Raw genomic sequence first — 16581 nt, 5'->3', positions numbered from 1 at the left:
GCTTCCTGGTGCGAGAACTGAGAGGAGAGGGGATTAAGAGCGCTGCTTAAAGTAGCTCCGGAGACGGGCGCGAGCCGCGGTTAAAAGCACGGACCCCAGAGACGGGCATGAGAAGCTAAGGCTGCTGCTGCCGCCACCAAGAAGCCTGTGTGCGAGCACAGGTCACTCTCCAGACCTCCCCTCCCAGGAGCCTGTGCAGCCCGCCACTGCCAGGGTCCCGGGATCCAGGGACAACTTGCCCGGGAGAACACACGACACGCCTCGGGCTGGTGCAACGTCACGCCGGCCTCTGCGCCGCAGGCCCGGCCCACACTCCGTACCCTTCCCTCCCCCCGGCCAGAGTGAGCCACAGCCCTCGAATCAGCTGCTCCTTTAACCCCGTCCTGTCTGAACGAAGAAAGGACGCCCTCCCATGACCTACATGCAGAGGCGGGGCCAAATCCAAAGCTGAACACCAGGAGCTCTGCAAACAAAGAGGAGAAACGGAAATCTCTCCCAGCAGCCTCAGGAGCAGCAGATTAAATCTACACAATCAACTTGATGTACCCTGCATCTGTGGAATACCTGAATAGACAACGAATCATCCCAAATTGAGGAGGTGGAGTTTGAGAGCAAGATTTATTAATTTTTCCCCTTTTCCTCTTTTTGTGAGTGGGTATGTGTATGCTTCTGTATGAGATTTTGTCTGTATAGCTTTGCTTTCAACATTTGTCCTAGGGTTCTATCTGTCCGTTTTTTTAAAAAAAATTTTTCTTAACAATTATTTTTTTATTTTAATAACTTTATTTTACCTTACTTAATTTTATTTTATTCTCTTCCTTTCTTTCTACTTTTTCTCCCTTTTATTCTGAGCCCTGTGGATGAAAGGCTCTTGGTGCTGCAGCCAGGAGTCAGGGCTGTGCCTCTGAGGTGGGAGAGCCAACTTCAGGACAATGGTCCACAAGAGACCTCCCAGCTCCTCGTAATATCAAACGGCGAAAATCTCCCAGAGATCTCCATCTCAACACCCAGCTTCACTCAACAACCAGCAAGCTACAGTGCTGGACACCCTATGCCAAACAACTAGCAAGACAGGAACACAACCCCACCCATTAGCAGAGAGGCTGCCTAAAACCATAATAAGTCCACAGACACCCCAAAACACACCACCAGACGTGGACCTGCCCACCAGAAAGACAAGATCCAGCCTCATCCACCAGAACACAGGCACTAGTCCCCTCCACCAGGAAGCCTACATAACCCACTGAACCAACTTTAGCCACTGGGGACAGACACCAAAAACAACGGGAACTACGAACCTACAGCCTGCAAAAAGGAGACCCCAAACACAGTAAGATAAGCAAAATGAGAAGACAGAAAAACACACAGCAGATGAAGGAGCAAGATAAAAACCCACCAGACCTAACAAATGAAGAGGAAATAGGTAGTACCTGAAAAAGAATTCAGAATGATAGTAAAGATGATCCAAAATCTTGGAACTAGAATAAACAAAATGCAAGAAACATTTAACAAGGAACTAGAAGAACTAAAGATAAAACAAGCAATGATGAACGACACAATAAATGAAATTAAAAATTCTCCAGAAGGGATCAATAGCAGAATAACTGAGACAGAAGAACGGATAAGTGACCTGGAAGATAAAATAGTGGAAGTAACAACTGCAGAGCAGAATAAAGAAAAAAGAATGAAAAGAACTGAGGACAGTCTCAGAGACCTCTGGGACAACATTAAATCCACCAACATTCGAATTATAGGGATTCCAGAAGAAGAAGAGAAAAAGAAAGGGACTGAGAAAATATTTGAAGAAATTATAGTTGAAAACTTCCCTAATATGGGAAAGGAAATAGTTAATCAAGTCCAGAAAGCACAGAGAGTCCCATACAGGATAAATCCAAGGAGAAACATGCCAAGACACATACTCATCAAACTGTCAAAAATTAACTACAAAGAAAACATATTAAAAGCAGCAAGGGAAAAACAACAAATAACACACAAGGGAATCCCCATAAGGTTAACAGCTGATCTTTCAGCAGAAACTCTGCAAGCCAGAAGGGACTGGCAGGACATATTTAAAGTGATGAAGGAGAAAAACCTACAACCAAGATTACTCTACCCAGCAAGGATCTCATTCAGATTTGATGGAGAAATTAAAACCTTCACAGACAAGCAAAAGCTGAGAGAGTTCAGCACCACCAAACCAGCTTTACAACAAATGCTAAAGGACCTTCTCTAAGCAAGAAACACAAGAGAAGAAAAACACCTATAATAACAAACCCAACACAATTAAAAAAATGGAAATAGGAACATACATATCGAATATTACCTTAAATGTAAAAATGTAAATGGGTTAAATGCTCCGACCGAAAGACACAGACTGGCTGAATGGATACAAAAACAAAATATATATATATATATATATGCTGTCTACAAGAGACCCACTTGAGACCTAGAGACACATACAGACTGAACGTAAGAGGATGGAAAAGATATTCCATGCAAATGGAAACCAAAAGAAAGCTGGAGTAGCAATTCTCATATCAGACAAAATAGACTTTAAAATAAAGACTATTACAAGAGACAAAGAAGGTCACTACATAATGATCAAGGGATCAATCCAAGAAGATATAAGAATTGTAAATATTTATGCACGCAACATAGGAGCACCTCAATACATACGGCAAATACTAACAGCCATAAAAGGGGAAATCGACAGTAACACATTCATAGTAGGGGACTTTAACACCCCACTTTCACCAATGAACAGATCATCCAAAATGAAAATATATAAGGAAACACACGCTTTAAGTGATACATTAAAGAAGATGGACTTGATATTTATAGGACATTCCATCCAAAAACAACAGAATACACAGTTTTCTCAAGTGCTCATGGAACATTCTCCAGGAGAGATCATATCTTTGGTCACAAATCAAGCCTTGGTAAATTTAAGAAAATTGAAATTGTATCAAGTATCTTTTCCGACCACAACGCTATGAGACTAGATATCAATTACAGGAAAAGATCTGTCATAAATACAAACACATGGAAGCTAAACAATACACTACTTAATAACGAAGTGACCACTGAAGAAATCAAAGAGAAAATCAAAAAATACCTAGAAACACATGACAATGGAGACACGACGACCCAGAACCTATGGGATGCAGCAAAAGCAGTTCTAAGAGGGAAGTTTACAGCAATACAATCCTACTTTAAGAAACAGGAAACATCTCGAATAAACAACCTAACCTTGCATCTAAAGCAATTAGAGAAGAACAAAAAAACCCCAAAGTTAGCAGAAGGAAAGAAATCATAAAGATCAGATGAGAAATAAATGAAAAAGAAATGAAGGAAACGATAGCAAAGGTCAATAAAATTAGAAGCTGGTTCTTTGAGAAGATATACAAAATTGATAAACCATTAGCCAGACTCACCAAGAAAAAAAGGGAGAAGACTCAAATCAATAGAATTAGAAATGAAAAAAGAGAAGTAACAACTGACACTGCAGAAATACAAAAGATCATGAGAGATTACTACAAGCAACTCCATGCCAATAAAATGGACAACCTAGAAGAAATGGACAAATTCTTAGAAATGCACAACCTGCCAAGACTGAATCAGGAAGAAATAGAAAATATGAACAGACAAATCACAAGCACTGAAATGGACACTGTGATTAAAAATCTTCCAACAAACAAAAAGCCCAGGACCAGATGGCTTCACAGGCAAATTCTATCAAACATTTAGAGAAGAGCTAACACCTATCCTTCTCAAATTCTTCCAAAATACAGCAGAGGGAGGAACACTCTGAAACTCATTCTACGAGGCCACCATCACCCTGATACCAAAATCAGACAAGGATGTCACAAAGAAAGAAAACTACAGGCCAATAGCACTGATGAACAGAGATGCAAAAATCCTCAACAAAATACTAGCAAACAGAATCCAACAGCGCATTAAAAGGATCATACACCATGGTCAAGTGGGGTTTATTCCAGGAATGCAAGGATTCTTCAATATACGCAAATCAATCAACGTGATACACCATATTAACAAACTGAAGGAGAAAAACCACATGGTCATCTCAATAGATGCAGAGAAAGCTTTCGACAAAATTCAACACCCATTTATGATAAAAACCCTACAGAAAGTAGGCATAGAAGGAACTTTCCTCAACATAATGAAGGCCATATATGACAATCCCACAGCCAACATCGTCCTCAATGGTGAAAAACTGAAAGCATTTCCACTAAGATCAGGAACAAGACAAGGTTGCCCACTCTCACCACTCTTATTCAACATAGTTTTGGAAGTTTTAGCCACAGCAATCAGACAAGAAAAGGAAATAAAAGGAATCCAAATCAGAGAAGAAGTAAAGCTGTCACTGTTTGCAGATGACATGATACTCTATACAGAGAATCCTAAAGATGCTACCAGAAAACTACTAGAGCTAATCAATGAATTTGGTAAAGTAGCAGGATACAAAACTAATACACAGAAATCTCTGGCATTCCTAAACTTTAATGATGAAAATCTGAAAGTGAAATCAAGAGAACACTCCCATTTACCACTGCAACAAAAAGAATAAAATATCTAGGAATAAACCTACCTAAGGAGACAAAAGACCTGTATGCAGAAAATTATAAGACACTGATGAAAGAAATTAAGGATGATACAAATAGATGGAGAAATATACCATGTTCTTGGATTGGAAGAATCAACATTGTGAAAATGACTCTACTACCCAAAGCAATCTACAGATTCAACACAATCCCTATCAAACTACCACTGGCATTTTTCACAGAACTAGAGCAAAACATTTCACAATTTGTATGGAAACACAGAAGACCCCGAAGAGCCAAAGCAATCTTGAGAACGAATAACGGAGCTGGAGGAATCAGCCTCCCTGACTTCAGACTATACTACAAAGCTACAGTAATCAAGACAGTATGGTACTGGCACAAAAACAGAAAGATAGATCAACGGAACAGGATAGAAAGCCCAGAGATAAACCCATGCACATATGGTCACCTTATCTTTGATAAAGGAGGCAGGAATGTACAGTAGAGAAAGGACAGCCTGTTCAATAAGTGGTGCTGGGAAAACTGGACAGATACATGTAGAAGTATGAGATTAGATCACTTCCTAACACCATACACAAAAATAAGCTCAAAATGGATTAAAGACCTAAATGTAAGGCCAGAAACTATCAAACTCTTAGAGGAAAACATAGGCAGAACACTCTATGACATAAATCACAGCAAGATCCTTTTTGACCCACCTCCTAGAGAAATGGAAATAAAAACAAAAATAAACAAATGGGACCTAATGAAACTTCAAAGCTTTTGCACAGCAAAGGAAACCATAAACAGGACCAAAAGACAACCCTCAGAATGGGAGAAAATATTTGCAAATGAAGCAACCGACAAAGGATTAATCTCCAAAATTTACAAGCAGCTCATGCAGCTCAATAACAAGAAAACAAACAACCCAATCCAAAAATGGGCAGAAGACCTAAATAGACATTTCTCCAAAGAAGATATACAGACTGCCAACAAACACATGAAAGAATGCTCAACATCATTAATCATTAGAGAAATGCAAATCAAAACTACAATGAGATATCATCTCACACCAGTCAGAATGACCATCATCAAAAAATCTAGAAACAATAAATGCTGGAGAGGGTGTGGAGAAAAGGGAACACTCTTGCACTGCTGGTGGGAATGTGAATTGGTTCAGCCACTATGGAGAACAGTATGGAGGTTCCTTAAAAAACTACAAATAGAACTACCATATGACCCAGCAATCCCACTACTGGGCATATACCCTGAGAAAACCAAAATTCAAAAATAGTCATGTACCAAAATGTTCATTGCAGCTCTATTTACAATAGCCCGGAGATGGAAACAACCTAAGTGCCCGTCATCGGATGAATGGATAAAGAAGATGTGGCACATATATACAATGGAATATTACTCAGCCATAAAAAGAAACGAAATTGAGCTATTTGTAATGAGGTGGATAGACCTAGAGTCTGTCATACAGAGTGAAGTAAGTCAGAAAGAAAAAGACAAATACCGTATGCTAACACATATATATGGAATTTAAGAAAAAAAATGTCATGAAGAACCTAGGGGTAAAGCAGGAATAAAGATGCAGACCTCCTAGAGAACGGACTTGAGGTTATGGGGAGGGGGAAGGGTGAGCTGTGACAGGGCGAGAGAGAGTCATGGGCATATACACACTAACAAACTTAGTAAGGTAGATAGCTAGTGGGAAGCAGCCGCATGGCACAGGGATATTGGCTTGGTGCTTTGTGACAGCCTGGAGGGGTGGGATAGGGAGGGTGGGAGGGAGGGAGACGCAACAGGGAAGACATATGGGAACATATGTTTATGTATGACTGATTCACTTTGTTATAAAGCAGAAACTAACACACCATTGTAAAGCAATTATACCCCAATAAAGATGTTAAAAAAAAAAAAAAAATGGGCAGAAGACCTAAATAGACATTTTCCAAAGAAGATATACAGATTGCTAACAAACACATGAAAGAATGTTCAACATCATTAATCATTAAAGAAATGCAAATCAAAACTACAATGAGGTATCACCTCACACCAGTCAGAATGGCCATCATCAAAAAATCTAGAAACAATAAATGCTGGAGAGGGTGTGGAGAAAAGGCAACACTCTTGCACTGTTGGTGGGAATGTGAATTGGTACAGTCACTATGGAGAACAGTATGGAGGTTCCTTAAAAAACTACAAATAGAACTACTATATGACCCAGCAATCCCACTACTGGGCATATACCCTGAGAAAACCGTAATTCAAAATGTTATAACACACCATTGTAAAGCAATTATACTCCAATAAAGATGTAAAAAAAAAAAAGCATATGCAAAGATCACCAACATCACTAATCATTAGAGAAATTAAAATCAAAACCACAATGAGATATCATCTCACACCCATTAGGATGGCTACTATCCAAAAAACAAACAAACACACACACACCCCAATAACAAAAACCAAAAGAGGAAACACAAGTGTTGGCAAAGATATGGAAAAACTAACTGGAAACCTTGTTCTGCTGGTAGGATTGTAAAACGGTGCAACCACTATGGAAAACAGTATGGAGTTCCTCAAACAATAAAAATAGAAATACCACACAGTCCTGCAATCCTACTTCTGGGTATATATTCAAAAGAACTGAAAGCAGGGTCTCAAAGAGTGTTTACACACCCATGTTCTTAACACTATTCACAACAGCCAAGAGGTGGAAGCAACTCAAATGTCCAACGTTGGATGAATGAATAAACTAAGCATAGTGTATACATACAATAGAATATTATTCAGCCTTAAATAGGAAAGAAATCCTGTCTCATTCTACAACACGGATGAACCTTTAAAACATTATGCTGAAATAAGCTAGTCAACAAAGACAAGTACTGCATGATTCTACTTATATGAGGAATCTACAATAGTCAAATTCATAGAGGCAGAAAACAGAATGGTGGTTACAAGGGGTTGGGGGGAAGGAAGAAAATGGTGGTTGCTTGTTGGGTACAGAGTTTCAGATTTACAAGATCAAAAAGTTCTGGAGGGGCTTCCCTGGTGGCGCAGTGGTTGAGAGTCTGCCTGCCGATGCAGGGGACACGGGTTCGTGCCTCGGTCTAGGAGGATCCCACATGCCGCGGAGCGGCTGTGCCCGTGAGCCATGGCCACTGAGCCTGCGTGTCCCGAGCCTGCGCTCCGCAACAGGAGAAGGCACAACAGTGAGAGGCCCACGTACCGCGAAAAAAAAAAAAAAAAAAGTTCTGGAAACCTGTTTCACAATAATGTAAATACACTCAACACTACTGAACTGTACACTTAAAAATGGTTAAGATGGTAAATTTTACATTATATGCTTACTACAATAAAAAATTTAATTATAGTGATTTTAAGTACAAGAAAAATAAAATCTTAAGTATCAAATGAACTCACACTTGAGAAGAATATAAATGTAAAACATTAGTATAACGCTTAACGTACGATTAAACAAATGGCCTTTTAATTTAGCCTCTAAAAGGTATGTGGTTTAAAATAAATCACGCTAAATGTTCAAATTTCATTTTAGAAGATTCTTGCTATTTATAAATTGTTTGCTCAGTCAAAAACAAAGTATTTCTGCTAAAAGAATCAGAACTCCAGAACTGGAAGAGATTCTTGAGATAATCTACTGCACTAATTCCAAAGTGGGCCCACAAACAATGCCAAAATGAGAAAAATAAGGAAAATGAAAGTAGTCTTTCATAAAGCTAAATCTATTTAATTTTAAGGCATATACTTTATTCTGAGAGCACATCCTTCCTACTTGGAACCTTGCTCTTTTTATCGGCAGCTTCGTCCATTCAACAATGCTTGTTCAGCCAGGAACTGTCAAGTGCAGGGCTACAACAGTGAACAAGACCAGCAAGACTCTCACCCTCAGGGAACCACGTACCTTGTAGTGGAATGTGAGAGTAGCAGTAGTAAGAAAAGATGTCAGGATTTGCTTTTTTAAGTCCTTAACATTCAAAACAAAAACTTGGTCAGCTTAGGTCAGTGGGAAACACTATTCTCCAGCTCTTTCCTATTTTATAAATAAGAAACTGGATATCCAAAAGTTCCACAACTCTTCAGTAAAAGCCAAAACCACTTTGTTTCTAGAATTTAAAACATCAGGGAGGGGCTTCCCTGGTGGCGCAGTGGTTAAGAGTCCGCCTGCCGATGCAGGGGACACAGGTTAGTGCCCCGGTCCGGGAAGATCCCACATGCCGCGGAGCGGCTGGGCCCGTGAGCCATGGCCGCCGAGCCTGCGTGTCCGGAGCCTGTGCTCCGCAACGGGAGAGACCACAACAGTGAGAGGCCCGCGTACCACAAAAAAAAAGAAAGAAAAAAAAAATCAGGGAAATATTCATGTCCCTGAGATTTGACCATGATTAATTTACAGGACTCCAAATATCTCAGAGAATACTATTTTTCCACTTAACATGTCCTTCCAGTTCTAACAGTATTTGATTCTACATATCAAACTTGTTATGTCATTTGAGGATATAAAAGCTTAATAAAAACTTAAAATCCCTAGGGCAGAATTTATTGAGTTTCATGCCATCGAAAGAAAATTCATTCTACATACTTCGTGATAAAAATAAAGCAAGTCCAACGTTAAGAACAAGGGGAAAGAACTGACACAGAAATAGTACCCACAGTAATACTGTCTTAGTCACTGTTTCTGTGGCCTAGAAAGTACAATAACTCTCTGGAGCATTGCTATCCCATTCACCAGAAACTTCAGAAAGTTTAAACATACAAAGCAACTGAAAAACAAGCAGTGATAATCAGCTAATTAACATTTCAAAGAACAATGATAACAAAACCTGTAGTTCCAGTGAATAATCTAGGTTTGACAATATTTGACAGGACAGTTCAATCTCTTCTCTCACTTCCCCCTACCTTTCTCCATCTCTGCGCAAGGGTGGCACAAAGTCCACAGACTTGTTCTCATGGGTTCAAAAGGTTTTTCCCACTTAAAAATAAACTCACATAAAACACAAATTTGGAAAAACAAACTTAAAGAAGATATTATCCCCTTTTGTGGATACAAGAAATTTAGGCAAAAAGTTAAAGTAACTTGCCTAGACAGAAAGTAGAAAAGTTAAGATTTGTACCTAACTGCAAAGTTCATAGACCCTTTTTCCCTCCCTCACCTCCTCTCACTTTCCTTCTGAGTCTGTCATAAACACCTACATGCTATTCACTGAACAGGAGAGAATGAGGCAGAAGGAACACAGAAATGTACGAAAAAATAGTATTTTCCCTAAGATAGAATAATTTGAAAGAGTTAAAAGCACCTGTGACAGAACAAAGAATTCACTGAGGGAGGGACGGAGTTGATGAGTTAGCCCATACACAGAAAGAATATATTTTAGGCAGAAGGAACTTCAAAGAGCAAAGGTGGGGAAAAGAGAAGGAAGACATAAGGCATGTATGTTCAAAAAGACAAAAATATCAAACTGACTGAAGCTGAGAAATTATTAGAAATTAAGAGGGCAGTTAAATACAAAGCTGAAAGGGGAGGTTTGGGTCAGACACTGGAGGACCTGTTGAAACAAACTCCCTATTTACAGCGCCAAGATAGGATTAAAACTTAACTTTTACATATCTATTATCCTAATGAAATAAGACTGCACATGCCCTATTAACTGAAAGGAGTTTATGCTTTCCAGCTAGGAAAAAGAGTCCAGGACAGTATCTGACACAAAGATGAAAACTGTTGGATCTGAATTCAAATAACTGGGTTTTTTCCCCCATCTCTTCATAACCACAGACTTATGTCCAAAGAGATGAGGGGAAAAAACTGAACCTACATCCATATTGCTGAAATTTTATGCCAGCTACTCAATTATAAGGGAGAAGTAGAACCCATAAATCTTTTGCATAGGATGGTGGGGAAGAGAAGCTTGAACAAGAAGGAATAATTAAAAGCCCCAATGTCACAAAAATTCCTTTGAGTTGTCAAGACTGGTTTAAAAAAAAAAAAAAAGCTACAGTTGGACTTTCTAATATAGCTTTATCTTTAATACCAGTTTTTAAAATGCAGGTTAGATTCTTGGAAAATGTTCAATTAGACCACAACTGTCCTGAAGCTACTGATAACTTAAAATTCCAAGCATCTGCAAAACTACCATTTCCCTCTTTGAGAGCTAAGTCCCATCCACCATGTAAAAAGCAGACCTACCAGATCTTCAAGTGTTACCTGGATACTGACATCACTCTCTACTGCAGTTCTAGCAGGCCAGGATGGGCTGGTCTATGCCCTCTACATCACCACAGTAGCAATTCCCCCACCAAAAGAAAGGTTTGTATTGAAAGAAGTTATAGTAGCCCCATCTCCTCATTCCACAAACTATCAAAAACTATGAAGACATTAAAAAAAAAAGCACTCCATTAAAAAAAAAAAAGTGAGAGTGGGGTGGCAGAGTTCGCTGAAACTAAGCAAATTCTTATACTATATTTGTAAAATGTAAGCGGAAAAGAAGCTTTGAATCTAGCCCAAAGCTCTCATTTTACATGTTAAGAAACTGAGGCCCAGGGCAATTAAGTGATTTACCAGGGCAACTGCTTCTCTATAAAGGTGTTAAGTGTCAGTTACCAGTCAGTGTAGCACTTAATCGCTTGTAAGAGTTACTTAAATGTTTATGAGATTAAGAACACGATGTGCAAAAAAAACACTCTTCACCTCTTCTGTACCCCTCAGGGCTTTGCCCCAAAGCTATACGGAAAATGCTGAATGAATCTCAAATGAATACAATTTCTCCCTTCAGCCACTACAGTCGCAAAATTTCTCTTAAGATAAAGCTGAAATGCCTGAATTTCTCAAATTCTGACTAAACAAGTAAGTGGACCAACAAAACCTCAAGAGTTTTGGCGAAGTAAGAATATGAAGTGGAGTATTACTGTTTTGGTTTTGCCAGTTACCCTTTCCTTTATGTTAATGTTTTCAGTCTAAGTTTTTTCAAAAATAAATTATTATTATACGCATACAATTAATCACTGAGATAATAATCACAAATTATTATCACCTTTGAGACATGGATTAGACAATTTAGCATATCTTCATCTCTCAAAAATAACTTGAAAATATCCTGCCCAGCACAAAGTAATACCTCTTGAACAAAAACACCGAAAATAACCCTCTACCAGGCCACAATATAGTAAAACCACCAAAAAACGTAATCCTGTAAAAAATCCCACCAGCTAAAATACACTGAACCATCAGTCTGCCCTGGCTCACTGTTTATCGTCAAACTGTCAAAGCATTAGAAGAACCCGGGGGAAAAAGTTCTGCAGCGACTTCACCGGCTATACCACCACCCACACACAACACGTTTGGGGAAATGCAAACACGCCACATGTAGGTGTTTTAACCAGGTTTAACCACGTTTAAACAAGGTAGGTATTAAGTCAGCTTCGGTATCAAAAGCTTTAAAAAAAAAAAAAAAGAGAGGGACAGCAACACAGATGCATATTTCACCTCTTTAAAAAAAAAAAACACCAGAAATGACCCAAGGCGAATTTAACAGTTTTGAACGAGGCCGCTGTACAGAGCGGTTTGGAAGGGCTCTGTCTTTCTGAAATGCCGGAAAAAAGTCCTCTGCCGAGTTTCAAAACTAAAGACCGCAAACAACCGCACAAATAATAAAAGTTTAATACAAACTACCCCTCCGTCAAACCGTTTCTGCTACCATCGCCCTGAGTTTTTTTTAAAACAAGCACTGAAAGGGGAACAATAAAAAGCGTCTCACCGCAAACGCAGCACGAGAGGGACTGTCGGAAGTAAGGCAAGAGCCTGTTAATCTCTGTAAACGCCTTGGGGTCTCCGGGGTCGTAGTTGAGCACTAGGCGGCTCGCGGAAATGTAGAGAGCAGTAGCATTCACGGGGTTCATTGCAGACACTTCGACACTGTTGGCTCTCGGTTGAAGAGAAATTCCGGATCCAACTTTGTAAGCAGCCAGGAAACAATGGCGAATTTGCAACAATTCGGAGGAAATCGGGGGAGAACCACTGGCCAAAGTTGTAACCAAAATCCGTACAAGTTTGTAGAGCCGTAGCAGTCCTCCCACACATGGGGCCTTGGCGCCCCTCCTCCGTCCCTGAGATTTGCAGACCAAGGGGAAAAAAAAAAAAGAGAGAGAAACCAGCGTTCGAGTTTGTCCCGAGCGGCCGCGGGGCGCAGAACGCGGCGGCTTCGGCGCTCAGTCTAGCCCCGCGGCTCGGCGGGCGGCCTGCGTTCGAGCTGCATCTCGGGACGCGAAGGCACCTCCTGTGGTCGAGCTGGGCGGTCGCGGGAGCAGGCCCCGGCCCGGTCCAGGGGCGGGCACGCTTCTCACGGGCTGCAGGGCCTTTACTCCATCACAGCGCCCGGCGCGGAGGCAGCGGCGACGGCAAGGACTGCGGTGAGGTCGTCGGATTCCTCGATCTAGTGCACCGAGCCGCGGCGGCGGCGAACGTGGCTGCTGCGGCTGGCGGAGGCCGCCGCCGCTCTCTCCATATCGGACACGCCTGGCTCTCCGCCCCGGCGATTACAGCCCGGCAGTTCCCTGAGGTGGCGAAGCGGACAGGAGAGGCCCCCGCCCGAGAGGGGAGGGCCGGGGAGGAAGTGCGCGGGCCGGCGGCGGCGGGAGAGGGCGGGGAGCAGGCCCGGCCGGGCCGCGGCAGCGGCCCTAGCTCCTCAGTCGCTTACTCCGAGGTCACCAGGCGCAAGCGCCGCCCCCTCACTGCCCGGCCATCTTCTCCGCGCGGCACACACGGACGCCTCCTCCGCCAAGCACCACGGTCGCCGCCGCCCACGGCGCCCACCCGGCCGCGGCAGAGGCTGAAGCGAGCGCTCACACCGACAGGCCCCGCCGCCGCCCAGCGCACACAGCAAGGCCCCGCCGCAGGCCCCTCCCCCCGTGCCTCGCCGCCTTCACCCCGACTCCACGCGCCACTCTAGCTCGGTAGGGCCCGGGCTGCTGCGGCCTTAATGTATCCCGCGGGCTGTGCGGCGCCTCAGACCCTGCCGGCGACGACGACCGTTACCCCAACGGGCAAAGCCACTGTCATCCCCGAGACTCCCCCGCCGCCGTCGTCGCTAGCGCTCGCACGCATGCGCAGACCACACTCTCACCCCTCCCCCCCGCCCTTTGCTTTCCCTTCGCTTCCCTTTTCCCCTGCTTCTCCTCTAAGAGCCCCCTCCACGCCCTCCCAGAGCTACCGGCTCGCTCTGCGCATGCGCACTCCACTACCCAGCTCCACCGCCTTTCACCCTTACGCGTGCGCTTTGACCGCCCACCCAGAAAACCGGATAAACACATCAGCCCGCTCACGCCAGCCCCTCCCCACTGCCAACCCACCCTGAGCTCATTGCGCATGCCTGGCTCTCCACTTACGGCTCTCTGTACAGAGCATGCTCCCGGCGAGCCGCCTGCTCTTTCCGCCCCTCCCCCATGCGCTCTCAAATTCCCTCTTAGGCGTGTGGGTTGTGGTGAAACATTCGTTAGTTGACCCATCTTTCCCCAGTGTGAGCTGTAGGCTTCTCGCACTACACTGCTTCTTCGGTGTCCGCCAACGCGGAGGCCCTCCTGGGTCGCGCCATGTGGCTCTCTGCGCTGGCGCAACGCGGCCTTTCCTCGCCCTGGCTGACCGCGAAGTGAGGAGGAAGCCCCGCACCGCCCGAAGCCCCGCCCTCGCGGCCTTTCTCCTGGAACCGCGCTTCCCGGCCGCGGAATGGGCGCTGTCGCCCCGACACTCGCCCAGCCCAGAAGGGAGGCGACGAGTGACGTGGCTGTACGCCCAGCGGGCGTTTGAGCTTCAGGGTTTTGGTTGGGGCCGCGGCCCGCGTCGACGGCAGCCTGAGGCCTCTGAGGCCCGGGCAGGCCGTCTGAAGCGGCGGTGCCCGGACCCACCTGCCTCTCCCGCCCGTCCGAGCGGGCTCTTCCTGCGGCCTCTGGTCCTTGGAGTCCGACTGACGCGGACAGCCCGACCTTCCAGGGGCACCGGCCGGGATTGCACAGAGCTCTCCACGAGAACAGAGTGCAATTTAAAAACAAAACGAACCTCTATTTTAGCTCCTTTAACAGACCTAGCCCCTCTGTGTGAACAGATCTCTTAAAGAACCTATGGTCCTGCTTTAGAACCCAAATCCTTGAAAGTATTATCTTTTTTTTAAACAAGTTTTGGCCTTGTGTTTTTGCAGGAGACCAAGGACACTGAGATATAAATAAACAAAGCCTAAATTAACGTCTGATTCCCCTCCCCTCCAAAAGGACAAAACCTTCTTTAAAAATAGAAACAGCGTAGGAATCATTATCTCTGGATACACCAGAGCTCTTCAGCATAATTTTTTGCCCATAGTAAATGCTCTACACATGTTTGCAAAGTAAGATTTATGACGTATGTAAATCTTTAGCGGCACAAATACCTGTTAGTTTTAGAGGCTTGCTACTTAGAGTAGAAATGAAGAGTTAAGATAAGGCAACCCATGTAACCTGATATATAATTTTTATTACCATTTGAGAATAGGTTTATTTTCTTTACAAGTCCTAGCATATTATCAGTATGTATTAAGCAAAAATAATTATTTTCCTAGTTTTGTAAAACGAACAAAGCTGTGCAAAATATATTTGGTCATTTATCTAGAAAATGACAGTCTATAAAATTCACTCTTTTTTAAAAGCCTCATCATTTTTTTTAATAAGAGATCTTAGTTCTAAGTTCACTTTCAGATAAAACTGTTATAATATACAGTTCTATTTCTATTCCAGACTCTTAAGTTCTACAACACACAGGTTGTTCTTCCCCAGAGGACCAACACAGAGAGTAAAATAATCAGCACTGTTTCCATTCAGACAGTATAAATTAGCAGTCACCCTAGGCAAGTGATTACTTGCAGGCCCTTAACATTGCTGATTTTCTCATAAACTAATTTTTTTAAATCTCTTGAGATGTGCACATCAAATTAAGATTAATTCTATTGATGGTTCGTGTGTGAAAGAGAGACAGAGAGAGAGGAGACAGTTCTTTTATAGCTTCTGAAATTGGTTGCAACAGGTGATAGACTATGGCACTTAGAGGCAAAGCCTCTCCACAATGAAGTATACTCCCTGTCTAGTAACTATTCGCTCACTTGAGGTTTGCCTAAAAAGAAAACAAAAGAACGGTTTATATAAAAAAAGTGCTTGGATCAAATAGGAGAAATCATACATAACTCAAATTCCTTAAACTATCAACCTAGGGTAATTTTTTTCATATTTTGTGTTTAATTATTATTCAGAAGTAAAAGTGTTAAAGTTGCCAGATCTAACAATAATATGAAATGCCAGTTTAAAAAAAATTTTTAACTTTTTATTTTAGAATAGGTTTGAAATTACAGAATTATTGCACAGATAGTACAGACAGTTCTCGTCACCCAATTTCCCCTATTACTAACATCTTACCTTAGTATGGTACATTTGTCACAATTAATGAACCAATAGGAATACATTATTATTAACTAAAATCCATATTTTATTCATATTTGTTCAGTTGTTCCCTAATGTCCTTTTCCTGATCCAGGATCCCATCCAGGATAACACATCACATTTAGTCATGGCTCCTTAGGCTTCTCTTGGCACTCAGTTGAATTTTCATTTCAGAGAAACAACAAATACTTGTTTCCTTCTTATTATCGTCTTTCCTACCCATTTTGAATTAAAGCTTCCCTTTCTGTCTTCCAAGATTTCCATGTGCTTACCTCTATCATTGCACTTATCACACTAAGTGGCAGTTGTTGGTTTAGCCCTGTCTTCTCCCTATTATACTATAACTGTTTTCTGCTCTTCTCCCTCTTTGCCTTTTATCGTCATTGCCTAGCACAGGGTTTGACATATAACAGGTACTCGGTAATTGTTAAAATAATGACAGGGACTTCCCTGGCAGTCCAGTGGTTAAGACTCTACGCTTCCAATGCAGGGGGCACGGGTTCGATCCCTGATCAGGGAACTAAGATCCCACATGCCACAGCGTGGC

At 42.5% G+C, this 16581-nt stretch overlaps 1 protein-coding gene across 1 annotated transcript in view; it reads right to left on the bottom strand.

Annotated features, from left to right (window-relative positions):
- The window catches only part of MSL2 (MSL complex subunit 2), a gene marked incomplete at its 5' end in the record, with an annotated part of 35417 nt that extends 22938 nt beyond the window's left edge, over nt 1–12479 (bottom strand). Inside the window, one exon of the mRNA XM_082840030.1 lies at nt 12338–12479. Within this exon, the coding sequence (XP_082696156.1) occupies nt 12338–12479 (142 nt within the window). The remainder of the gene's footprint in view (nt 1–12337) is intronic.
- Nucleotides 12480–16581: the final 4102 nt, after the last annotated feature.

This window comes from Leucopleurus acutus, assembly GCF_964270905.1.
Source record: "Leucopleurus acutus genome assembly, chromosome: 5".
NCBI classification, from domain to species: domain Eukaryota; kingdom Metazoa; phylum Chordata; class Mammalia; order Artiodactyla; family Delphinidae; genus Leucopleurus; species Leucopleurus acutus.
This window is presented reverse-complemented; position numbering and strand designations above follow the sequence as displayed.